Genomic DNA, 26,502 nt, shown 5'->3' with positions numbered 1-26,502 from the left:
TTTCCTTTTTCCCCCATCCCCCCCCCAAACTCCCTCCTCCCCCAAGGGGGGGATTTTTTTGCCCCTCTCTTCCTCTCCCCCCCCCCCCCCCCGCCCCCCCCCCCCCCCCCCCCCCCCCCCGTGGGCACTCTTATTTGTTTATTATTTATAAATTAAATCAAATTCCTTACATGAGAGAGGAGCCACTGGGAAAGATGCTGCCTTTGGAACAGCAGGTGGACTCCCTCCCCAGCCCTGCCTGGCCACATGCCAAGGCTACTGGGCAGCCTCGAGATAATCGTTACTCTTGTGCCTCAGTGTATTCATCCACAAGTGGGTACCAAGTGGGGTAATACTTTCTTTGTGGAGCTATTGTGAGGATTGCATAAGACATTGCAGTTGGGATCCTGCTTAACTAAGCACGTGGGTCTGGAGAGACTGGCCTCAGTTTTTTCACCTATAAAAGGAGTCTAATATTGACAGAGCTCAATGAGGCAGGGGGTGATCTGGGCTCAGCATGGGACCTGGCATGGGATAAAAATATAATAAAGTCAGCTACTGTTTCTGTTGTGGATGTTTTATGAATACCTCTAAAGTGCCCACCACAAAGTAGATGCTAAGCTGATGGCAGCTTTAATTATTATTATTAATATCATCCAAAGATGCCTTCCTTTTTTTTTTTTTTTTACAGTTATTTAAAAGTTAGGATTTAGTTCTTTGAAATTTGTTTTAAAAAGAAAGCAGATTTTTTTTTAAGCGTATAGGTTTGTTTTTTTTATTTCTCTTAAGAAGAAGATGAATTTCACACCTTTCTGAGTGTGCACGATGCAAATGAAGATCTGAAACTCACCGAAGGCCGTTTGGAGCTAATTCTGGGCTGGTTTGACAGCCACGACACTGAAGGGGAAGCACTGAGCTGACAAACCGGGGCTTTCTTGGGTAATGTCCCAACCTCTCAAAATAGTCACTTTCCAGACTACTGTTTGTCATACTGGAGTTCTAAAGAATTTTTTGTTCATTGATCCAACTGTGTCCCCTCCCCCCTTAGCACTCTTCATTGGTTCCCTGCTGTGTCCTGGATGAAGTCCAGACCTTTGCCTGATAGCTGGGGTCCCCTGTGGGTGTGATCCCACCTGTCCCTCCCAGGCCTGCTTCCACCCTCCTTCGCTGGCCCCGGGCTTCTAAGCAATTGCCAGATACCTAGCAGGTGGATTTTCCCACTTTCAGGCCTTTGCTTGTGTGAGGTGCTCCTCCTAGGATGCCCTTCCCTACCTTGTCTGCCTGGGGAGCTGCTATGATCCCTGATACCTATTTCTATGATTATGTCTCTCATCCACCGTTTCAGAGCCCCTCCCTTACTCCTGGTCAGGGAAAGGAAAGCTTAGTGCTGTATGGTTCCGTAGGACTTGGAATCACCCCAACTACAGATCCCAAACTGCTTGCCTGTGTCTTTCCCACACTAGAGGGCAGGAGAAGGGGCTGTGTGGGGACCACTCTGTTCCCAGTTCCCAGCACTTATTAGGGCCTTAAAAGGATTGTGGAATAAAGGAATGGGTAAACAGAGGGTGCAAGATGATTTTACTTTAGCATATCTTAACATCCAAAATGTCTTTTTAGCTTTAAAATGGTGGGTTTTACAAAGAAATATTAAAAAAACCGGAATCCGTAGTCTTAATCATTTTTGAATACTTATTTCGGTGGCTACTGCAAAGAACATTGCTTTGGGCTATATTTTCTCCTCTTTAAAAGAGTTGTTTGTAGCCAGAAGGCACCTGTGAAACCTTTTGGAAAAATATTCAGTAGCACAAGGGCTAGGTATCTGACCTTGTAACCCTGCCTTTCATCCAGAGCTGTCAAACCCTAAGAGAAATCCATACTGGGAGTTTTCTGGGAAGGTAGAAGCAGGTGTGGGCTTCCTGTCCTGAAGCTTCTCAGCTGGGACTTTTTGATGCGGGGGTGGGGGGGAATGGTGACGAGGGTGATGAACTTTGTAAAACCAAAGCTCCATACCTATTAAGCTATAAATCCCCATATCCTCTCCCCGCAGCTGCAGGCAACCACCATCCTACTTCCTGTCTCTATGAATTCAGTTAATCTAAGGACCTCATATAAGTAGAATTGTACAGTATTAGTTCTTTGGTGACTGGCTTATTTCACTGAGCATATCTTCATGGTGCACACATGAGGCAATTGCTTAGAAGCCCAGGGCCAGCGAAGGAGGGTGGAAGCAGGCCTGGGAGGGACAGGTGGGATCACACCCACAGGGGACCCCAGCTATCAGGCAAAGGTCTGGACTTCATCCAGGACACAGCAGGGAACCAATGAAGAGTGCTAAGGGGGGAGGGGACACAGTTGGATCAATGAACGAAAAATTCTTTAGAACTCCAGTATGACAAACAGTAGTCTGGAAAGTGACTATTTTGAGAGGTTGGGACATTACCCAAGAAAGCCCCGGTTTGTCAGCTCAGTGCTTCCCCTTCCTCAGTGCTTTCCACCTCGAAACCATGATGACCTGTGAAGTTCTAAAATTGTTTGCCTCCACAATTAGGATGATTGGCCTCCAGGGTTCTAAGATTCTAAAGACAGCATTTCTAGGATTCTAAGGTCCCAGGAACCTACGGTTCTACCAGCTCACAATTCTAGTTGTCTGGAATTCAGGTCCTTAGTTTTCTTCTTCTGAGATTTTTAAAAAATTTAAATTGTGGTAAAATATACATAAAATTTATCATTTTAACTTTTTGTAAAATGTACATTTCAATGGCATCAAGCACATTCACAGTGTTGTGTGATCATCACCACAGTCCGTCTCCAGAAGTTTTTCATCTTGTAAAACCAAAGCTCCATACCTATTAAGCTATAAATCCCCATATCCTCTCCCCCCAGCTGCAGGCAACCACCATCCTACTTCCTGTCTCTATTAATTCAGTTAATCTAAGGACCTCATATAAGTAGAATTGTACAGTATTAGTTCTTTGGTGACTGGCTTATTTCACTGAGCATATCTTCATGGTGCACGCATGTGTCAGAATGAATGTCCTTCCTTTTTTAAGGCTGAATAATAGTCCATTGTATGGATATACAGCATTGTGTTTATCTGGTCTTCTGTCCGATGGACGTTTGAGTTGCTTCCACCTTTTGGCTATTGTGAATAATGCTGCTATGAACATGGGTGTACAAATATCTCTTTGAGACCCTGCTTTCAGTTCTTTGGGGCATATACCCAGAAGTGGAATTGTTGGGTTGTATGTTACTTCTATGTTTAATTTTTCAGGGATTTGCCATACTGTTTTCCATAGCGGCTGTTCTATTTGACATTTCCACCAACAGCGCAAAAGGGTTCCCATTTCTCCACATCCTTGCCAACACTTACTGTTTTCTGGGTTTTTGATAATAGCCATTCTTATAGGTGTGAGGTGGTATCTCGCTGTGTTTTGATTTGCATTTCCCTGATGATGAGTAATGTTTGAACATCTTATGTGCTCGTTGGCTATTTGTATGTCTTCCTTGGAGAAGTGTTTATTCAACTCCTTTGCCTACATTTTTCTTGTTGTTGAATTGCAGTTTTTTATATGTTCTGGATATTAACCCCATATCAGAAATATAATTGCAAGTATTTTTCTCCATTTTGTGGGTTGCCTTTTCACTCGGTTGATCCACAGAAGATTTTAATTTAGAATTTTTTTTTGTCGTGTTGCCTGCACTTTTGGTATCATATTTAAGAAATCAATTGCCCAATCTAATGTCGTGAAGTTTTGCCCCTATGTTTTCTTTTAAGAATTTTGTAGTTTTAGCTCTTACTTTTAGGTCTTTGTTCCATTTTGAGTTAACTTTTGTATGTGTTGTATGGTAATGGTTCAACTTCATTCTTTTGGATGCATATAGCAGTTTTCCCAGAACCCCATGTTAGGAAGATTATCCTTTCCCCCATTGAGTGGTCTTGGCACCCTTGTTAAAAATCATTTGACCATACAATTTTGGCTCAGGTCATGATCTTACGGTCGTGAGATCAAGCCCTACGGTTGTGAGATCAAGCCCTGTGTCAGGTTCCATGCTGGGTGTGGAACCCTCTCCCTCTGCCCCTCCCCCTCCTCTCTCTCCCTTAAAAAAAAAAAAAGGAAAAGAAAATAATTTGACCATATATGTGAAGATTTATTTCTGGGCTCTCTATTCTATTCCATTGATCAGCATCTGTATTTAGACCAGTACCATACTGTTTAGTCACCATAGTTTTTTAGTTAGTTTTGAAATCAGAAAGTGTTTGACCTTCAGCTTTGTGTTTCTTTTTTGAGATTATTTTGGCTATTTAAGGTCCCTTGAGATTCCATATGAGTTTTGGCAAGGGTTTTCTGCAAGAAACATCATTGGGATTTTAGTAGGGATTGCATTGAATCTGGAGATGGCTTTGGATAGTACTGATATCTTAACAATATGAACCCTTCCAATCCATGAGCATAGGATGTCTTTTCATTTGGTGTCTTCTTTAATCTCTTTCAGCAAATATTTTGTAGTTTTCAGTGTACACATCTTTTGCCTCTTTGGTTAAATTTATTCCTAAGTATTCTGTTCTTTTTGATACTATTGCAATTGGCATTATTTTTAGATTGATTATTAGTATATAGAAACACAACTGAGTTTTTTGCACATCGTTTTTGTATCCTGCATCTTTGCTGAATTCATTTAATTTGTTCTAAGATCTATAGAACTTTTAAAAATGGCCTTCATAGGCTGTTTACAGGGGCCATAAGATCTTCTCCAAAGTATTATGTTATTTAAAATAAAATCATTCAGAGCTCCTCATAGCAGGAGCGATCTTGTAAGGACTAAAATATATGGCAACAGTCTTTTTTTTGGAGGAATTTTAGTAGAAAAAAACCTCTGGCACCTGTCATATGTGTTGGTTGTGGCAGAGAAGGGGAAGTCATGGGCTTCAGCTCAGAGAGGTCTGGGTTCAGATTCCCACTTCCCTGCTTATCAATTGTGTAGTTATGTAACCTCATTGAGCCCCAGTTTCTATCTATATCTTTCAAACATGCTGCCCATTTTGCGAGACTGTTATTTTGAGAGTTAGAAATAGGGCATGAGGGAGCCTGTCTCAGACTCTCAGCAGGTGACACCTGTGATGTCATTAATGGCTGCCTGACCTGCCCAGGTGAGGAGCTGTTTGGCCAGATCACCTGCCTTTGAACCTGGCTGCCAGAGTAACCCCAACACTTAGATGCTCAGAATATCAGAGGAATCAACCAGTTAAAGTTTTCTGCCCGTTTTATCTTTCAATCTGTCTTAACTGTGCCTTGGTTTGATTTGGGTCTAGGTTTTGAGCAATAGGCAGAGCAAGTGAGGTCAGGCTACCCTGGAGAGAATTAGGAAGTGGGCAAGGAATGCCTGGCCTCCTGTTGCCTTCCTATTTAATTAAAGTTTTATCTGCATTAAAGTAATACATATACATAGTCACAGCGCGCTAGGAGGCTTATGATGAAACCAGCAGTCCCCTCCCCATCCTCCTCCTCAGTCCCAATTCCCATTGTCCATGTAATCCTGGTAGCTTTTATTACCAGGATGTCTCTAAGTAACAAACTTATATGACTGTCTTTTTTCAATTTTAGATGTTACTCTTTAATTTCTTACAATTAAAAATGAAGATTTAGAGACTTAGCCTCTCTACCCATATACACACATCTCTTCTCCTGTCCTTTAATATTGTTCTAAGACAGTTTTAGGTTAAATATTCATTGCACAACTTGTTTTTTCTAAAGTAGTCAATTGTTTTGTGTGCTTTCTTGTTTGTCTGTGTGCCCATCGTGGTTCATCCCTGTGTCCTGCAGAGGTTTTTTTTTTTTTAAGATTTTATTTATTTATTAGAGAGAGAGAATGAGCAGAGGGGAGAGGCAGAGGGAGAGGGAGAAGCAGGCTCTCTGATGAGCAGGGAGCCCGATGTGGGGCTCGATCCCAGGACCCTGAGATCATGACCTGAGCTGAAGGCAGATGCTTAACCGACTGGACCACCCAGGCACCCCCTGCAGAGCTCTAAATGCCCCCCAGCAGTGTGATGAGTCCTGCTAAGCCATCTTCTGGCTCCTTTTTCCCATTTTCCCTTGAGCCTCTGACCCCTGGCCCAGTCTGGACTCTTGAGCCTCCGTATTGCCATCATCCTGGAGTCTCTGCCTTTCTTCCATCCTGGAGCCCCAGGTTCCAGCACCCCGTGGCTTCCTTCTTCTTGGTTTACTCCCTCATTTTGGTGGAACACACCCTCCAATAGCCTTCTGAGGAAGAGTGCAGTAGACATAAATGTTTGGCAAAGTTGCATGTCAGTAAAAGTCCTTATTCTGTCCTCAGTCTTGACTGATAGTTTGCCTAGCTATAGAATTCCAGGCAGCACATGGTTTTCCCTCAGGATTTGGAAGGCATTGCTCCAAAACCGTTCTTGTCACTTCTGGAATAGCCAGTGAGAACCCCACTCTTGTTTGCATACCTCATCTTTAGTGTAGGAGCTGTCTTGTTTCTGGGCAGTGTGCCTTGGGTGTGAGTCTTTTTTCATTCATTTTTCTGGGTACTTGGGCAACCTTTTTAATGGCGCAAACTTTGTCTTTTAATCCTGGGACATTTTCTCATATTCTTATATTTTTAAAAATTTCCCTCTTCTCTTTTATCTGTGACATCTCCTTCCACAACTCATACAACTGATTTTTGTATCTTTTCTCGCTTGATACTCATGTCATTGTCTTTTTGTTCCAGTCTCTGGGAGATTTTCTCAACTTTATCTTCCTACTCTTAAACCAAATTTTTAAAATGCTGCTAAGATTTTATTTCTTTTGTGAAGAGCACCCTGCTAGAATTTCATGGGTGCAATATCTTCTATTATCTCACTGAGGGTGTTAATTATATATTAAGTTATTTCTCCTGCATCAGTCCCATTTTCTCCAATTTCCTTTCTTCTACTTGTTTTGGTCTCTGAGTCCGTGTTCAGCCTGGGGGTTTTCCTCCGAGGTCTGATGATCTTGTGTGTTTGTGCATTTGAAAGCTGTGTGTGTGCAGGGAGGGGAGCAGCTTGCCGTCACGGGGACCTGGCCATCTCTTTGGGAGAACCCCCTGTATCTCTGTCTGTAGATTTTCCCTCCTGGCCCTGTCTTTCTCCCCAGAAAGGGGTTCCCCGTTTGCAAGCCTGACTCCCAGGATTTGCAAGCTGAATGGGGAAGTGGCCTGGGGTCTTGAAAGTCACCATGTTTATGCTTTCACTGTATCTTCCTCCTGTTCAGTCCCCACATTGCTGCCCATCCTCCCTGGGGTCTGATGGTCCCTAAATGGAGTTCTTTGGAGCTGTTATTTTCCCTTGAAACTAAACCCCTTTCTTCTGTGGAGACTAGGGGGGAAGGGCCTGGTTTCCTGAAACAGGTTCTAGGTCAGACCACACACCTGGGTCTACATCCCTGAGCCAACCAGGCCTCTGGCCACAGCTGGGTTTGCTTCCAGTGATCCCCGCCCCCAGCCTTTCCCTTCCCCTCCCCCAACCCTCTCCCAAGCCTTTACTTTGAGTTTTTTCTGCTCAGCCAAGCCAGTCCACTCATCCATCCCTCCAACTCCCAAACCTTTGTCCTTGGAGGGTTATGCCTTCTTGATTGCTTTACTGTTGATTGCGTGGGATGTCAGAACAAGTAGAGGAACGTGGGAATTCAGATGCCATTCTTGTGAAAGTACCCTTTTGGCCCCACTGTCTTACCCTATGACACCCCCGCCGGGGAGCCCCCACTCTAGCATTACTCACACACCTGCCTGGAAGGCTCAGAGAACTGAAAAAGGGCTCTCAGAAGGTCAAGTCTTGCACATCACCTCCTCATGGAACGCAAGGGGGTAGGTAACACGACTCACAACTTCTGGAGGACGCCACCTGACAGGCTGGTCTGCATCTTCATGATCATCAGTCCCATTCATGGTAATTAGCTTCACCTTCCAGAACATCCTTAGAGGATTGGCTGGGAGACCTTCGGAGAGTCATTGACCCTTCTGACCCTCATCATCTGTACCTTGTGGATTCAGTGAATGTGTGTGATGACCTACCTGTGCCCAGCCCTGTGCCCGGCACAGAAGAGGAATTGGGCAGGTCCTGGAAGGGTGCCCACGCCGGTGGGGGAAGCAAGAAAGAGCACGTGCTGGGCAGGGCTGGGAGCCCTGATCGGGTGAGGGAGGGTGTTCATAGCAGGCATCTTGGAGGGAGCGGCACTTGGGCTGACTGTGTAGGGCGAGCGGAATTAGAGTGACCCCAGAAAGAAGGGCAGAGAGGGGTCCCAGGGTGGATGGAACAGCAGGAGCAAAAGGCAGGAGGCCTTTAGCCGCCGAGGGACGCCTGGACAGGGCACGGCAGGGATGGGCATGTTGTGCAAGCTGAGGTCAGAGCACCAACAGGGCCTGGCCCGGAGGGGGTGCCATAGCCTCAAGCGCTGAATGTGACCAACTTGGCCCCCACCTGAGGCCCCAGGGCCTTTCCTGAACACCTTTGCCCTGGCGTGTTCTTCCAGGCTGCGGCTTCTGGGGAGGTTCATACGAAATCTTTCTCGCTGCATTTGGCCTTCTTTTTGTGAGGAAGGACGCAGAGACTCTTTGGTTGTCTCTTTCAGCCTGAAGTCACTATGCTCTGCGGTAGCAGTTGGAACAAGCTTTTAAAGATGATTAGGACTGAATGTTCCTGTTTTTAAAACATTTCCCAGGAAAAAGAAATGTTTGAAAGTTAAACATTTTGGCTATTAGGATGGAACAGAAGAAAAATTGCATTTGCCTTTTAAATATGGGCACCAGTACTGAGTTGGGAATCCAAACCCTCCCACGCTGGACCGCGGGCCAGGCGGGGCGGGTGGCAGGGCCCGCCTGCAGGTCGGTGCGGCGTCTGCCATCCCAGGATGGGTCCTTCCCACCCTGGGTGTCTCCACACCCAACTCTGGGTAGGCTGACCTGCCAGCAGGACCCCAGGCAGGTGATCTGACCTCCCTAGCCCTCTTTTCTCATCTTTATCTTCCCGGCTGACATTTCTGGATTGCATCGTAGAACACACATTTGGTCCTCCTAACAGCCCTGGAAGGCACCAATAATGGCTGGCATCCAGGTTGTATCAATATGCCTGTAATTTGCCTTATTCTGATGCTCTGACATCTTGGGGCCTTGCTGAGCCTGGAGGCACTGCCGGTCCCAGAGTTAACCAATTCTAGAGAGAGTAAAAGGACCCACCTTTGAGCATGCCTTTTGTATACAAACCAACCAACCCAGAGCCCCTGCCTCCATCACCACCCCCTCCTTTATAGGCTCTCTGGCTCTCAGCCCCTACCTGGGGCCCCCAGTCACCCCAGGGCCAGGCACCTGACACATAGGGGCAGCCCCTGGGCCCCCCGAGCCTGCCAGAATGGTCTAGCCTAGCCAATCCTAAACTTGCTTCTTGTCCCATGGAAACCACAACAAAGATTCCAGGTTTCTTCTTCACTCCCTCTGCCTCCTGACCTGCCCTGGTTTCCCTGTGTGGCCGGTATGGCCCTGAATGCCGCCTGTGTCTAGGGATCTGTGAGTATAAACTTCCTTATCTGTGACAGTCATTTCCATACCCGATTAAAACAAACCCCGAGGTAAATATAACACAGACGCTGTACAATCTTCCTAGTGTGCTTCTTGCAAGAACCCTGAATTCTTCTTATAGATGAAGACACTGAGGCTCAGAGAAGTGAATTTTCATCCCCAGCCAATCAGCCAGTAGGTGGAAATCGGATTCAGGCTTTTTTTTTTTTTTTTTAAAGATTTTTTAATTTATTTATATGACAGAGAGAGACACAGTGAGAGAGGGAACACAAGCAGGGGGAGTGGGAGAGAGAAGCAGGCTTCCCGCGGAGCAGGGAGCCCGATGCGGGGCTCGATCCCAGGATCCTGGGATCATGACCTGAGCCGAAAGCTCTGCTTAACAATTGAGCCACCCAGGCACCCCTCAGGCGCCCCTCAGCTTCAGGCTTTTTGGGCTCCATGATGAACCCATCTGCTACATTGCTTCTTACCTGGGGCAGGTGGGGAAAATCTAGAAGCATTCCATGTAAAATGCAAATAGCCTATATGACACCACCTAGCACCAGGAAATGCTCACAGCAGGGCAGCAGAAAACAAATTTTGTAGGCACAGCCCCTGAGCGTGTTCCTGTCTTCCTGTCGCTGGTCCCTGGCCACTGACCTAGGCACGCGTCTTCAGACCTCTCCTGCCTGTTCCGGCTTCAGGCAGAATTCCCCATCTCCCCGCACTGCTGGCCCACGCCCTCTGTGTGTGCTTGGCTGTGCGTCCCCGGCATTAACGCGTCCGAGCTGTGTCGGGACCCACTGGGGGCTCAAAGCTGAGTGGTGGAGCCTGCTCTGTCCCAATGTTATTCTAGATTGTGCACCATACCGAGAAGTCTGCTAATGTGAATCTCTCAGACATTGGCAAGTGTTTAAACACAGAACTGTCAAAGATGTACTCAAAATGCAATCAGAGATCCTTATACCGTCTCTTTATTCCATCCCCCTCTGCTGTGTTCTGTGAGATAGGAATGGGGGAAAAGCCATAAGTGGGCATTTTCCTGATTGTCGCTGCATTTAGAGAACACTAAAACTCTGCCGGGCTCTGGGAGTGGCATAGATTACCGAGAAGCGTGCGCGTATCTTGTTGAATTTAACAGATAACGCAGTTTGGGGGCAGCATTTTCTGTTCAATGGGACGATTAAGTGTTAGCGAAAAAGAATTGTAACCTTTTGGAAGGAGATTAATCTTGGAAGCGCAAGTAGCAGAGGTTTTTTTTTGTGTGTGTCCCTCTGTGAGCCCCGAATGCCGTGCATGCTTGCGGCCGTGTGGCATCCATCTGTGGATGCGTATCTATTAGGATGTATACGGCAAATGGAAAGTTAAAACAATATGGTCATCCTCTACTGCTCAGCTGATTCGTACCTAATGGTCTTTTTACCACCAACAAACCCATGGCTACAAATGCTAGGAACTCAGATAATCTGGCCGAGAAGAAAGGAAGTATTTGGGGAAGATGGTCTGAATGTTGTCATGCAGATTACAAAGGTAGGACAACGCCCAGTGGTTCTGGAAGCAGGGCTGGTTTCCACGAGGACTTGGGGCTTCTCAGAGATCCAGTTGGGAGATCAGCCACCTGGCCCAGCATCTAACCAGCCTGTCCAGTCCATGATCAGCTCCTCCTACCTGTCCTCATATCTTTCTGGTCCACAGCTCGTCAGGCATGTCCCACGAGAGGCTGGGGTGGCCAATGTCCAGCACTCCAGAGGCGGGAACCAGGGGTTCACGTCCCAGCTCTCCGCTGTCTCGCTGTGTGACCTCAGGCAGTGCCTGTCCCCTCTCTGAGCTCCAGTTTCCTCCTTTGTCCCCTCTGTGATGTGGACTGGAACCTCCGTGTGTCACTTCTGGGACTGAACTCACGACTGAGTCTCGTTCATCACGGTGTCCCTGATGGTGTCTCTCTAGGGTCTGGAACAGGGCTCATGCTCCATCCGAGCTTGTGGACAGCTGACCAGGGTGGCGATGGTATTACAACGGGGCCCAGTCTCCGGGAAGAAAGCAAGTTTCTGGCTTGATGGGCTTTGGGGACAGGCTGACTGGATTCTTTGCTTCTGAGGGGCCGAGGAGGGGAGGTGGGTAAGAAAAAGCATTTGGACCTTCTGTCCCCTCTCTTAGCTTCACCCGCCTGCAGAACACTCCCTCTCCTGGGGTTCAGGCCCTTCTGGCACTTTGTCAGGCAGGTGCTCCCTCCCCTGCAGGCCAGCCCTCTTCCCTGCTGATGGGAAGGACAGAGGGAACAGCATTAATTCCCTCTGTGTGCTGAAGAGTTTATGTTCATCTCATCTGTTTTACCCATAAAGCCCCTTCCAGTTAATCAGTCACTGAGGTCCCCAAACACTCCCCACCTTCACGGCCTAGATAGAGGCAGGGGAGGCAGAAGCCAAGCAAGAAAGCCTGTGCTGACGGGTCAGTGGGCATTTTATCCACAGTCAGGTTGGTAAGAGCTGCAGGGTCATGGGAGCACCTGGAGGCTAAGGCAGCCTTAGGCGGTAACAACAGAGGTAGCAGTCCTAGAACAGAGGAGGGGACTTCTCTACACCACTCCACGATGGTCAGGCCATTCCAGAGCTTTAGTTCTGGCTCCCCCACTCCCACCTGGGAGAGAGCAGGTCCAACTGGAGAAGATTCAGAGATGGACATTCAGGGTTGTGGGGGAGGGACATGGGTCTGAAAACATGACCTGCTGGGGCAGTTGGAGAAAAAGTTTGGAGGAAAGTTGAGGGGACCCAGGAGCCGGAGGTCGGTTGGTATAAAGAAGACAGCCAGAGTTATCTCAGGATGGATGGATTGATTGATAAATGTATTCATCCATCTCTCCCCATCCATCTGTTCATCCATAATCTGTCCATCTCTGTCCCTCCATCCTCCATTCCTCCGCCCACCCACACACTCACTGGGAGGTAGTGGGCATGAAGGTTTGGGGTGCCAGTTCTGGATGAGTTTGATGAGGCCAAGCCCCAAGTTCTGTCAAGTGTCCAGTGCCGTCTGCAGTTATCAGTCACTTTATTAGTGACTTGTGTAAACTTAGGCAACCTCTCTGAGCCTTGCTTTTCCCAGATGGAAAATGGGGAGAGTTATACTTCGGTATCTGTGACGGTTATACACAGCTGGAGAGTTGCCAGGTCCAAGTGACCATCCAGACAGATATGTCTGTGGCTAGACCTCCAGCTCAGAGGGGCGCGGTGCTGGACCATTGATGTGTTTGCCAGTGGACGTGCCCCCTGCCTCCGAGCCGTGGCACCCACTCTGCAGGGAGAGCCCAGACAGTATTTGAGGGTATCAGGCAGCAAGTTGCGGCTCCTGTCCCCACCTGGCTCTGTGTACAGGAGCCTTGACCCCCATCCATTCTTCCCTGGGAGGGAAGAAGCCTCTCAGTTCCCTCCTCCAGGGAGGGGGGAGGAACAGGGGAGAGCTGACAGCTCCGTGCTCACTCCCCAGTCCGTGGTAGTCCCGAGCTACAGAAATAAATGAAACTGTATAGTTGGAGTCGTTTGCTAATTAGTTTAAGTAACACCCCCAGTCAGAGACAGGACATAAATACATTAGCAGGGCTCCCCCAGCCGGGGCGGTGCTCAGAGTGGGATGGATGGGAGACGTGAAGTCGAAACATAGATTCAGAGCTGGAAGGCTGTGGGCAGAGGCCACCCCTCATCCTCCGATTGCCGTGCGGGAAGGGGCTCAGCGAGAGTCCCCGGCTGACTCCGTGGCCTGGTGGCCTTGAAGGAGTCGGAGTCGCTGACCCAGAGATGTGGGATCAGCTGGACCCATGTCCAGTGGCCCCTCCCCTGCTCACTGCTGTGGGACCTGGACAGGTTCCTGACCCGAGAGCCTCATTTTCCCCAGCTACAGAGTGTATCTTGCAAAGTTCCTTGGGGATTGGAGGGGTCAGCCTTTACCCAGGGTGGCTGGCCCCACGATGGGGTCCAGGAGATGGTGGTCTTCTCTGGGGTGTCCTCCACGACCCTCCCCCAGATGCTCAGGCCCCCGCAAACCTCCTCCCTCCCCGCGGGCAGCCGGAGCAGGGCCACTGAGGGGTTCTCTGCTCCATGTCGCCCTGTGATGCTTTCGGCGGCTTCATTTGCCAGATTTCTGCTGGGACCTGCTGGGGATGGGACGAGCGAAGCAAACATATCTGGTCCCGTGCCCTTGCAGCTCTCTGGCTCGGCTTGGGAAGCAAACAGTTACTCTGCACCCCTCAGCCGGGCCCAGAAGGGTGGGCTGTGATGGAAGTAGGAGGGTGGGCACGATGGGGAGGCAGAAGGCCTGGAGAGCTCCCCCCCCCACCTGACTGGCAGCACCGAGGGGCAGGGGCCTGCCAGGAGTGGGCAGTTCCTCAAAATGAGTGACGTGGGCTGGGTGTGTGTAGTAGGGACAGGTGGGGACTGGGGCAGATGGACACTGGCTTCCGGTCTAAGGGAGGCACAGATACTCAGCACTTGACTGAGCCAGGAGCATGAAATTTTAAAATTGATTGATCGATTTTTAGAAAACAAAGAATGGCATTTTATTGGGACTTTTTTGCATTTTTTATGTTGGCAACCAGATTCAAATAGAAAAGTTATGCCAAACGAAATGTGCCTCTGGGCAGGTCTGGCCTGCAAACGGGGGCCCGGGGAAGCTGACACTGTGAATACCAAGGGCTGCTTGTCTCTGTTCAGTGTCTTCTGAAACCCCAGAGCGGTTTGGAGGGGTGAGTGTTCTTCCTGCTTTCTAGGGGGGGGAGACCGAGGCACACAGCTGGTGAGTGGCAGAGCTGGGTCTGGGACCCAGGCCATAGAGCCTGTCATTGTGTCGGGGCTCCCAGAGTTGATAAACGCCAAGGAGGAGAAAACCCTCTTTTCTTAAACTTGTGAAGGACTCTGGGGCGGCGGGAGAGGCAGCGATGAGCAAGATTATGGTTTTCTGCCAGTTTTGGGGCGAACTTCTGTCTTGCTCCCTTCCCCCCTCCGTGGCCGGGCTGGGACTCAGGTGGCCCTCAGGCAGCCGCTTGCCATGGCCACAGAGCTCGAGACCAGACAGGATGTGTAGGTCCTGGTCTTGGGGGTGGGGGTGGGGTGTGAAGAAAGAAGATTCTTTTTTTTTTTTTAATTTTTTAAGATTTTATTTATTTGAGAGAGAGAGAGAATGAGAGACAGAGAGCACGAGAGGGAAGAGGGCAGAGGGAGAAGCAGACTCCCTGCTGAGCAGGGAGCCCGATGTGGGGCTTGATCCTGGGACTCCAGGATCACGACCTGAGCCGAAGGCAGTCGCTTAACCAACTGAGCCACCCAGGCGCCCCCAAGAAAGAAGATTCTAACTACGTTCTGGACTCTTCTGTTCCCTTGCCATTAGAATACAATACTTGTAGTTACAGTGCCCGAAACATTGTTGTATTATTGTTTATCATTCTCATGATTAATTGTTTGCCACCAGGCTCGCCCTGCCCCTTCCCAGAGCTCACACGGGGCTGGGAAAAGCACACTTCTTCCTAGATCGCCCATCAGGAGCCGAGTCTGATCACACGTCTGTCCCACCCGATCCGATATTGTGGACGTCAGTTCTCAGTGAGGCAAACGGTCCTTAGAAGTTGGGGCATTTCTGGAATTGGGTTCCTGACAGAACACTCACAGGGCAGAGGATACAGAGTTTCACGAAGGCCCTGCTCTTCCTGGGAGGGGGCGGGGGCAGGGAGGTCCTTAGCTCCCAGGAAGGGGCATTCCCCAGGCATACCCTCCGTGGTCAGGGGAAACTGAGGCTCAGAGAGGTTGAGTGACTTGCTCATTTGAGAGGTGACAGAGCTGGGATTGGAACTGAAGCCAGCGAGCTCCCAAACTGAGCACTGCGGCTGTGTGTGCTCTTGTGGGGGTCATGGCCACCCGGGGTCAGAGAATAAGCGCTATGAAGGGTGGATCTCCAGCAGCCAGGCGGCCTGTTGCTCTTCCTTCTCCGTTTGCCAGGAGCCGGGAGGTTGAGGCCCCTTGGGAGGGTTCCCCAACATGTCACCCAGGGCCCCCCCCCAGACAGAAGGCTGGAGGGGCCAGGAGAAGGATTTGGGCCTCCGGGTTGGCTCAGCTTCAACATTACATTTTCATCCAAATCGGGGCCAACAGGTACTGTCATAACTTTTTCTCTAGGCCCAGGGAGCCCGGCAACTGAGGCAGGTGGGCGATGGGGAGGCAGAGACCCGAGTCTGGGGTCAGGCTCTTTTCTGGGGGGCAGTGGGGGCCAAGGGTGGGGGTGGTGGTTTACTGAGTCCGAGGGGCTGTGGTAGTGGGGGGGCGGCCCACAGCCGTGTCAGGCAGGAGACAGCACCCACACCCGCTCAGGGCATCTGCAAGGTGGGGCCCCAGAGGAAGAAAGGGAAGGAAGGAAGCTGTGGAAGAATGGCCCGGGGCTCTGCACAGAGCCAAGCTGGAAGGACCTGTTACTGGTTCAGCATATGTTCTGCATAGACAGCTTTGTCTGGATTGCATTTGGCTTGGACAGTCAGGGTAGGCCCTTCCCCAAAGCGTGGGGTCTCCAGAGGTTTCACACGGGCTCTGCAAGGAACTTGTGCTTCCTGCTGGAGCGTGGAGGCTCCCGAGTCAGGCCCCCGTGGGGTGAGTGGCCTGGGACAGTGAGGCTGGGGGGCCAGGCCTGGAGGTCTGGGGTGGGGTCTCCTTTCAGGGGAAAAGTGGCTCAGACAGAGGAACCCGAGGCGGGTAAGTCCTGAGGATGAGGCCAGGGGCCCTCCTGCTGGCCTGGGTCTGGTGGCCTGTCACCTAGCTGCCACCGGAGCAGGCAGGCTGCAGGGAGGAGGATGGGCCTCCTGCCGTGCCTCTGATCTGAGGGCATGGATGGGGGAGCGAGGAGCGGGGGCTGCTCCGCCGGGGATCCCGGTGCCTGTCGCCCGCCGCCCTCCCCCCGCTGGGGGGTGGCTCTCAGCAGGCCAACAGCGGTGTCCTGCGTGTCTCTGTCCACCCCTGCAGGTAGCCTGCCCTACGAGTACAAGATCGTGATTGCCGGCAACCATGAGCTGACCTTCGACCAGGAGTTCATGGCTGACCTCATCAAGCAAGACTTTTACTACTTCCCGTCTGTGTCGAAGCTGAAGCCGGAGAACTATGAGAACGTGCAGTCCCTGCTGACCAACTGTATCTACCTGCAGGACTCGGAGGTCACTGTGCGGGGCTTCCGGATCTACGGCTCGCCGTGGTGAGTGCGCCCTGGGTGCCTTCCTGACCTCAGGCTGGGCGCTGGGGGAGGTGGGGCTGGGAGAAGCACTGGGGAGCTCCAGATCTCAGCTCTTCCTGCACCCCTGTGTGGCCCCCGGCAGGCCCCCATATCTAACTGGCAAGTAGTTCTATCAGCTGTGTCCTCTGTGCTGTTCGTCTCACATACAGACGGCTACTGTTATTATCCCCAGTTTCCAGGTGAGCAAACTGAGGCACAGAGAGCTTGAGGATCTTGCCAAATGTCATGCAGCTAGGAAGGGGCAAAGCTGGGATTAAACCCAGGCACTCTGGTTCCAGAACCCCTGCTTTCAACCGTTACTGTGTATGCTAGGAATCTCCCCATTGCCCATGCCCCTGACACACACCAGAGATGTGTGGGTGAGGGATGACGAGTGATCAGCCAGGCTGAGGAAAGGCAGTTGTAATTTTCATGGAAGGCCGAAGACCTGGTTTACTGTGTCGGGGATGGCGGTTGTTTCAATCGTGAGTACATATCAAGCTCTTACTCTCTGTTGGGTGCACAGAATAATCAGACCTCATCCCTGGCTCAGTGGGGATCATGGTGAGAAAGAGTCATGACTCTTCTTTGTGATGGTCAGTGTGTCCATCAGAGCTCTGGTGATGATGATGGGGATGATGATGGGGATGATGGTTGTGATGGCCATTGTAGTGGTGATGATGATGATCATGATGGTGAAAGTGATGATGTTGATGGTGGTGATGGTGATGATGATGATGATGATGATGATGGTGATGATGGTGATGATGGTGATGATGGTGATGATGTTGGTGGTGATGGTGATGATGATGATGATGGTGATGATGGTGATGATGTTGATGGTGGTGATGGTGATGATGATGATGATGGTGATGATGGTGATGATGGTGATGGTGATGATGATGATGATGGTGATGATGGTGATGGTGGTTGTGATGATGGTGATGGTGGTGATGATGGTGATGATGGTTGTGATGATGGTGATGGTGGTGATGATGGTGATGATGGTTGTGATGATGATGGTGGTGGTGATGGTGATGATGATGATGGTGGAGATGGTGGTGGAGGTGGTGATGATGATGGTGATGGTGATGATGGTGGTAGTTGTGATGGTGATGGTGGTGGGCAGCAAATCATTCCTGAGCAAATTCAGTAAGCTGGTCCCTGTGCTAAAGTCTCCATAAGCATTGTTTCTAATTCTTACTCAGCCCTGAGCAGACTGATTTATTGTCCCCATTCTGTAGGTGGACAGGCCAAGTGGCCCTTAGCGGACTTAGAGCTGGCAATAGCCACAGGGTGCCAAGTGCTGGCAGGGTGAGGAGGATACCATACACAGTGGGGAGAGGTCACATGTCCTTGAAAGTGTGGCGTGATTCCAGAAGGCTCCTTGGAGGAGGTGAGGTGACCTGAGCTGTGAAGGAGGAGAAGGGCATTCACAGCTATGGAGGGGTAACGGCCTGAAGCTGCACCATCAGAGCAGTACATGCAGGGAGGCTGAGGGATGATTTGGGGGCACACGGGGACTGTATGGGTGCAGGGACTTTGGGGGAGAGATGTTACCAACACAGTGTGTCTGGGAGAACCCGGGCTGCCTGGTGGATGCCCTGTGGTGACACCTGGTGGCCAGAGGCTGCTGGCGGGTTTAGGACCTGGTTCCATCTTGCCAAGGCCTCCTCAAGGGGCAGAAGGAAGATGTGGGCTGTCCCATTGTCCCTGAGCCACAGGAGGTGCCTGCTGCCATCTCTCTGGTCCTCATCGTGTCTGGGGTCTTGATGATCTCCCTGGGGTCTTGATGATCAAGGACCACTGGGGCACTAGAGGACATGATAAGCTCAGTGCCAAGGACAGGAGCGGAGAGGAGACGGTTGAATCTGCCTGGCAGGCCACTGGAGCCCAGATTTGGAGAAGGAGTCTGGCTGAACATGCTGCAAGGACTGGAGCGTGAGGTGCAAGAGGGAAGTCAGGAGGGCCAAGGGGGAGGCCTTCAGGTACCAGACCAGGCAGCCTGGACTGCATCTCCTTGCCCAGTATTTTGAACACCCCCTTACCCCTGCACGTCCACATACATACACAACCCTTTAAAAAGATATTCTATTCTATAGGAGTTAGTGTGGTTTTGGAACCAAACTGCTTGGGCTCAAATCTTGGCCTCAAATTCCTGAATTTGCTCAGGAATGATTTGCTGCTTTTATGAGCTGTGTGACCCTGGGTAAGTCACTTAACCTCTCTGTGCCCCAGTTTCCTTCCCTGCAGAATGGAAGTGACAGTGCACGTCCTGCAGAGGGTGATCGTGAAGGTGTCAGGAGGGTTTAGCTGGGCCTGGTATCTGTACCAATAAGCTCTTCATGAACAGAGACCCCATTGCTGTTATTTGCTGCAGAGACCAGCCTTCCAACACCGCCTTGTCCAGAACCCAGTATGTGGGCTGGAGGATAAGCAGGGGATGGGGACTGGCAGGTGTCACTCAGTGTCCACCCCCTTCCCCCAGAGCAGCTGTATGCACCCCTATGGCTGGGGGCTGAGCAACCCGTTTGACAGTCTGCTCTCAGGCTCATGGGTGCTTGGAGGGCCAGGGTGTTGGGCCAGCCCTGTTGTCCCCTCTGCCAGCTAGAGGCCAAGTGCTGGTGCTCCCGAGGCCTGAGTGAGGTCCAGCCACCCTGTGCTTGGGCTGCCAGTGGCTACTGCCTTTGGCTTTTGGGATTTCCAGCCTGACAGTTCTAGACCCTTTAGTTCCAGAATTTTCCTGGGGCCTTACTGCTTTCTCCTTGACCCCCTTACCTGTCATCCTGGCTGGCTGGGTGCACACCCACTACCTGATGCCATGTGGAGCCTAGTACTGAGTGCGGGAGTGAGAGGCTTAGGCCAGAGAAGGGACCTCAGGAGGCCTTGGTGAGATCCAGGAGGGCTCCCTGTCGGAGGGGGGTTTGAACTGTAGTTTCCGCAAGCAGAGGGGGCAGGAGAGGAGCCATATTTCTGAGTCCCATTCTGTGCCAGGCTCCCCCAGAATCTTCTGGATACTGTTTGGGCAGCCGTCGATGCCGAGGGCTAAGTGGTACCTTGTCTATGCTCCCCATGCAGGCCATGGGCTGGTGTTTTCAGCAACTGCCCTGATTTCCCTTGGGCCCCATCTGGGGCTGGGAGCAGGTGTTGGGTGTCACAGCAACAACCACGGCCCAGCGGTTGGTTGGTAAGGGAAGGGCTGTTCAAATTGGGACACTATGAATATGTAGCTGTGTGACGTCGGGCAAGTGCCTTAGCCTCTCTGGTCCTTCTGTGGAGTGAGGAAATGATACTACCACATTATAGGCAGTTGTGAAGTCTGTGTGGGCCCATCCAGATGAAGGCCTGGCCCAGAGCAAGGCCCTGGAGGTTGGTTGTAATTACTATTACTGGGAACTCCTGGGGTGGAGGCCGGGATGGGGTTAGCTCTACTCCAGCTGATACCTCAGCAACCCCCAAGGCTGGGCCAGGACTCTATCCCATTTCACAGAAGGGCAAGTAGAGGTGCAGGTGGGCTGTGGCTTGCCCAGGGCCACATAATGACTCGTTGTCTGGACTCCTAGTCTGGGCTCTTCCTGCTCCAGCATAGAAGTCAGTGTCCTTGTATGAACCTGTACTCAGTTCCGGGCCCAGAACAATGGGTCTGTATGGGTTCCTTGGTTCTCCAAAAAACCTTCTGATGCACCTGGGTCTTACTGGCTCTGTGAGGATATTGAGGCCAGTGGATCCAGTCAGTGTTCTTGTGGTCTCCTGTTAATTGCTTCGTTCATTTGTCAAGGCTGTATTGAATGCCACACACTGATCTAGGCCCTGGGGACATGCTGTGAACCAGACAGGTGCAGCTTCGGCCTTCACGGGGTTTATGTCCTCGTGGGAGACACATCAGCCGCCAAATCCTTGATTCCATAAGGGCCAGAAGGAGAGGGGCTGGGAGCTGGGGTCAGGGAAGGCTTCCCCTGGGAGAGGGGCTGGGAGCTGGGGTCAGGGAAGGCTTCTCCTGGGAGAGGGGCTGGGGCTGAGGGGACACAAGCAGCTATGCAGGTGGGGGGCTGGGGAAGGGTGTGACAGGCAGAGGGAACAGCTCAGGCAAGGGCCAGGAGGCTGGCAGGGCCGTGGGCATTCTGGAGGCCGATGCTCAGCTCTCAGTCACAGGTCCCTCTGCCTGTGTCATCCTGTCACCCTGTGTCATCAACCTGTTGGGAACCCACACAGCACAGCTGAGGTCCAAAAGGGACACAGCACTCATATGTGCAGGCTGTCAGTCTAGTGCTCGCTGGACCCAGACACACCGGGGTGCCCCCAGGCTCTGACTCCCACTCCATGTCTGACCTGCTGAGTCATGCATCTCCAAGCCTCAGTGTCCCAAATGCACAAGGGGACACTGCCCCGCCAGGCTCCTCTGTGCTGTTCCCAGGTGACGCTGCCCCTGGGAAGGTGTTCACGGCTGCAGCGCCTCCTGGTCCTGCTGCTGATTCTGCCTGGTGCAGGGGTTGTGCACCCCCCAACTGTCTGCCGAGACTCAGCCCCTTGGCACCGACCGCCTGGACATATGGCGGCTCATTAGGAGGATAGCCTGGCCAAGATGGTGGTGATGATTACTAAGTTCAGATGTTTGGGTTTCCCTTTCTTTTCCCTGCTCTCCAACACATTGACTAACACGGAGAATACAGGAGATGTTCTCTCCAGCTTTAGAAGCGTAATTATACCAGTGGGGGGATCGGGGATTGAATAAAGCTCTAGCCATGAGTGTGTGAATAGCAATGGTGTCTGGAGCATGTGGGCAGGGCTGACCCAGGTTGAGGGGGAGACCTGTTCAGTGTGACCCTAGCCGGCAGAGCAGGGGCACAGAAGACAGTGACAAAGGCAGGCTCTCATCAGTGCGGGAAGACCGTCCCACAGGCAGGAGCCCAGGAGAGAGGTGATGTGACCTTACTGAGTGGTGAGCTGCCCGTCACAAGGGGTGTGCAAGCACAGACCCACTGTGTTTGGGCCTGGTATCCTCCTAACCCCTCCCCACTTAGAGGGCCCCAGTTCCTCTGCCTGCGCTGATGATTCCCCTGCAGAGGGATGCGCCGGCATGCTCTCGGGGGCGTGGGTGGGGGGTCAGGGAGAGTCCTTTCGGTGCTACTAGGGGTGGGGGCTTGGGAGAGAGAATCCTTCCAAATTTTCCTTGGGCCATGCGTTCTAAAGGCCACAAGGCCATTGTGTGCCCGGCCCCCTGCAGGGCTCTGGAGACCCAGACATGGATCAGGCCTGTTCCGCCGTCCAGGTGCTCAGGATGAAGGTGGTGGTGGTTGGGGGGTCCATAACATCTGACACCCTGTGCTGACCCAGCCTTGGCCCAGGGCAGTTCCCGGCCCCATGCTTGCATGCCTGTCCCCCACAGTCCTTGCCGTGCCCCTGCCCTGCCCCGTGACAGGGTGCCTTACCAACCCCATCCTGCAGCAGTCAGGCAGAGAGAATAATCTGTAGTATGAGTGTGTCCCGTGCAATCTTTGGGACTTACCCTAAGAAATTCTTTGTTGTTTATCTGAAGTTCACAGTGAACAGGATGTTCATTGCATCCGCTTTTTACACTCAATATTATATTTTCAAGATTCTTCCCGCACATGTCAGCATGGGCAGGTGTAATTGGGTCTTTTCTCCACGCTACGTAGGATTTCATCGTATGAATATACCTCAACTTATTCGTCCATTTTCTGTAAACCCAGCCACCCTGGCTTTGGGGCTGTTATCAATACTACTGCTGTGGACGTTCTCGAACGCGTCTCTTGGGGTACAGAGATCCGTGCTCCTGAACGGATGCACATGACACGCTCACACACACACACCCCCACTAGGAATGGAGGGGGCGGGTCATGGGCTCTGCGGTTCTTTAGGGGAACCGCTAAACCGTTTGTCAAAGCGGTGATGCCGATTTCTTTCCCCATCCAGCAGTCCCTCGCCTTGCGTCCTTGCCAGCACTTGGTATTGTAGGGCTTTTAAATTACGTCCGTTCTGCTTGCTGGCCTCCCAGTGTGGTTTGCATTCCCTCGATGGCCAGGGAGGCCGAGCATCTTTTGTCGGCCACTTGGTGTCTTCTTTTGTGAACTGCTCACGTCTTTTGCCCATTTAATGGAAATAATCGGGTGTCTGTCTTTTTCTTATTGGTTGGTAGAGATCCTTTGTGTATTGCGAATGGGAGCCCTTTGTCTGTTGTAATGTGACAAGTGGCTTTTCGTCCTCTGTGACTCTCTCTCTCAGTGGTGACTTCAGATGGCCAGAAGTTCTTAATGTGGGGTAGTCCAACATATTCGTGGTTTTCTTTGTGGTAAGTGCTTTTTGGGTTCTGTTTAAGGAATCTCCCGTCCCCTGGAGTTGTGAAGATATTTCCATGTTGTCTTCTGGAAGCTTTGCTATTTAGCCTTTTATGCGTGGGGGTTGGACCTGCCAGCAGTGAGTGTGTCGACGGTGAGCAGGAGGGGTCCCATCTTGGGTGTCTCCACGTGGATGCCTGCTTGGCCCAGCACTGAGCGGAGACAGTCTGTCCCTCCTGGCATGCCCTGCACTAGCCACTTCCACCTCGTATCTGGGCTCCGTGTCTGGGCCTCTCCCCCTCCTTCGGTCCTCTTAGCTCCAGGACCACGCGGTCTTCATGACTCTAGCAGTAGCTTTCTGTCATGCCTCTTTTCCTACTAGAATTTTGGAGGCTCCACAAGAACAGGAACGTGACTCTCTGTTTTTGTAGTCTTCACTCCAGCGCTAGGACTGCGCCTGGCTCATCAGAATCAATGTTTTTTGGATGGTTGGATGGATGGATGGATGGATGGACAGGTGACAGATGCCAGGCTGTGGGAACTCAGTTAACATTCAGGCCTGGTCTGGCGTGGTGTTCCTGTGTCTTTCTGGGACCTTCCTCCGGGCCTTCCCCCAAGCTCCTCGCCTCCAGGGTCCTTCCTCCTCCACCTCTCCTCCTCAGTGCTGGTCCCTCCAGAGCAGAGCCTGACCCTGCCACCTCCCTGGTTACCCTGCTGCCCCTCACCCCCAGGCTGAAGGCCTGCCGCCCGTCTCTGGACCCCATGCCCTCCCCAACGCCAGCAGAGGCTCCGTCACTGCAGGCCTCCGGTCCCGAGTCTCGTGGGAGACGGTGTGTTTGTGACGCCGCCCCCAGGGCACTGTGACTTTCTAGTCACAGGAAAGCCACGTCTGGTCCCCTCAGGAGCAGACTCGGCACCGAGCCTTGGGTAGAGCATCTTAGAGGAAGGGGTGGGAACCAGCCATGGAGGAAGAGGAAGAGCTCAGCTGTCACAGAATCTTGAGTGTTGGAAAAAAATTCTGTATACATACTGTATTCATTTATGGGTTTTGGATACATTTTTTTGTTCTCATTTAACTGAAAATGGCCTTGATTTAAAAAAAAAAACAAAACAGGAGTGCGGGAGGGAGTGAAATTGGCATGCAGCTCGTCCATCTGGTCTAATTACTTCTGGTATTTTGAAAGAAGGAATATAAACCTGCTGAGACATTAAACTTTGAGAAGAGGCTGCCGGCCATTGCCGGGCGTCTGGGCGCGGATCCTGGTGCTCAGCTTGGAGGCCTGGTGCTGCCTGCAGGCAGGAGTGCGGGGTGCCCTGCGCCTCTCGCAGGGAGCCCGGGGCCTCGGAGACCAGCTCTCTTTAAACGCCAGAGCCGGACAAGGCCCCTCTTGACACCCCTGCTGGCGGGTGGGGCCCAGCCTGGTAATCTTGGGTCAGAATCTTGGCTTTCTGTGAAATGACAGGAGGGATAACCCCCCCTGTAGGGCTGCTCTTAGGATTCCAGGGGGTTGTGTGCGTAAATTGCTTGGCACACAGGAAATGTTCAGCACGTGGTGGTCCCACTCACGGTCTAACCCTCTGCAGCTCGCTGCCTGGATTGCCGAGAACGGGGGTAGGGGGGCGAGATCAGGGTGTTCTGCACAGGCAGGGGCTGCCCACCGAGCCACCCCGGGGACGGGGTATGGGCAGGGGTTGAGCCTTCCATGTCCTTCGTTCCCTTCCCTGTGTGCACAGGGCAGCCCTGCTGGGTGGGGTGGGGGCAGGCACCGAGCTGCCTGGGAGTTTTAAGGCTGGGACCCTCGGGAGCCAGGCTCTGCTTGCCGATGGGACAGTTGTCATAGTAACTGTGCCCACGGCTGTCCCCGAGGCCCCGTGCTCCCGTCGCTTGTAATCTTCTAGACCTTCGTCCCCACTGGACATCTGAGGAGCCTGGGACCCAAGAAGTGAAGGGACTTGCTTAGGGTGCCCCAGTGCTTGAGGGCTGGGCTGGGCCTGGGTGGTAGGATGGAGGGCACCTCCCCCCCCACCCCCCGCCCACTGAACTGGGTACAGAGAGATGCTAAAAGGTTTCTTTTTTAAACTTCATCAAATAGGTCTTTTGGAGAAAACAGAATAGAGGCGAATAGAGTGAAACCCTGGCTTCTTCCTAGCCCCTCAGAAGCTCTCGCCAGGACGTGGCCGAGGTCCTGGGACCCTGGCCAGGCCCGGGTCCTGTGGCAGCCTGGCACCTGCTGTGCCCGGCTGCGGTCAGAGGCTGCTGGGGCCACAGGGACGCCGGCCCTGCTCGATACAGCCCCCCGGCTTCAGGCCCTTCCCCCCCCCGCCCCCGCCAGGAATCCTGGCTTGGTGCAACTCCAGCCGCTCACCCAGAATCCTTCGCTCTTTCTCTTAAGAGAAGCTTTTTATTCGTTTGAAAAACGTTTACTTTTCAGTCTCCCTCCAATACTTGTCCAAGGTGTTCAGGGCACTGGACGTTTGGATTGCACGCTCGTGTTCTGCGAAGCTCTGGCTGGGGCCGTCCTGGGCAGCCCCTCAGACAGGACTGTGCCCGCCCCGGTCTGTGGGTGCACACAGCCGTGGACGGTTTACTTCCAGTTCTTGGGCTTCGCGGACCCACCCGGAGGCCGGAGGTCAGGGGCATCTTCCTCCATCTGGTGCAGCATCCTGCTTCCCTGTGGCCAGTGGCGGCCTTTTCTGGCCCATTCTCCCCTTGTCCCCAGAAGCCCTCTGGGGGCCCAGCTTTACAGAGGGTGAGTCACAGGCCCAGCTCCCTCCCCTTAACCCCCTGAGGCTCCCTGCTGGTTACTTCAGGGCCACGAAGACCCACGTGCCCTGGGTAACAGGCTGCCAGTCCTGTGCCTCTAAAGCTGTGTCTCTTACTATACCTCTTGCGATTCTAGGTGGTTTCAGTGCGAGGCTGTGGCCTTCCTCTTCCTCCTTCAGGCCAGAGAGGTAGGCTTTCCCTCCTCTTCTGTAGCTGAGACCTGAGACCGCCTGGGTCCGCAAGCTCCCCGGGAGCTGTTGCAGAATCGTCCTGCTTAACTTGCCGAGCATCGGGGCAGACAGGACTGTTTTCATCCCATTTTATGGACAGGGAAGGTGAGGCTTGGGTCGAGGACCTGGCCCGAGATCTCAGCCCTAGCAGAGCAGCGCAGGGGTCCAGCCCAAGTGGGCGGACTTGGTCAGCTTCGGGGCGGCCGGCGGCAGCGGCCTCAGGGGCCACTGCTTCCCGCCGGCCCCTGGCCCCGTCCCTCGGGCGGCTGCTGTGGGCTGCAGAGCCCGGACGGGGCTCCCTGGGTCCCTGGCCCTGGCCCTGGCGTGTTCTCCCTGAGCTCTGAGTCCTGCTTCTGGGAAATCAGACTCGGATTCTCCCCTCGCAGGGCTGTGCGAGGGTGAGATGAGGGGGGCACGCAGAGCCCTGGGCTGGGGCACCAGGGACGTTGGTGGTATGGCCCCCCCCCCC

The 26,502-nt window shown here is 52.3% G+C and overlaps 1 protein-coding gene across 1 annotated transcript in view; it reads left to right on the top strand.

The window, feature by feature from the left end:
* MPPED1 (metallophosphoesterase domain containing 1) overlaps window positions 1-26,502 on the top strand; it is a 60,482-nt gene that overhangs the window by 20,835 nt on the left and 13,145 nt on the right. Inside the window, exon 3 of the mRNA XM_034987251.1 lies at window positions 16,500-16,725. Coding sequence (XP_034843142.1) covers window positions 16,500-16,725 — 226 coding nt within the window. The remainder of the gene's footprint in view (window positions 1-16,499; window positions 16,726-26,502) is intronic.

The sequence above is a fragment of the Mirounga leonina genome, unplaced genomic scaffold (assembly GCF_011800145.1).
Source record: "Mirounga leonina isolate KUSES-001 unplaced genomic scaffold, KU_Mleo_1.0 Mir_418, whole genome shotgun sequence".
NCBI lineage: Eukaryota > Metazoa > Chordata > Mammalia > Carnivora > Phocidae > Mirounga > Mirounga leonina.
This window is presented reverse-complemented; position numbering and strand designations above follow the sequence as displayed.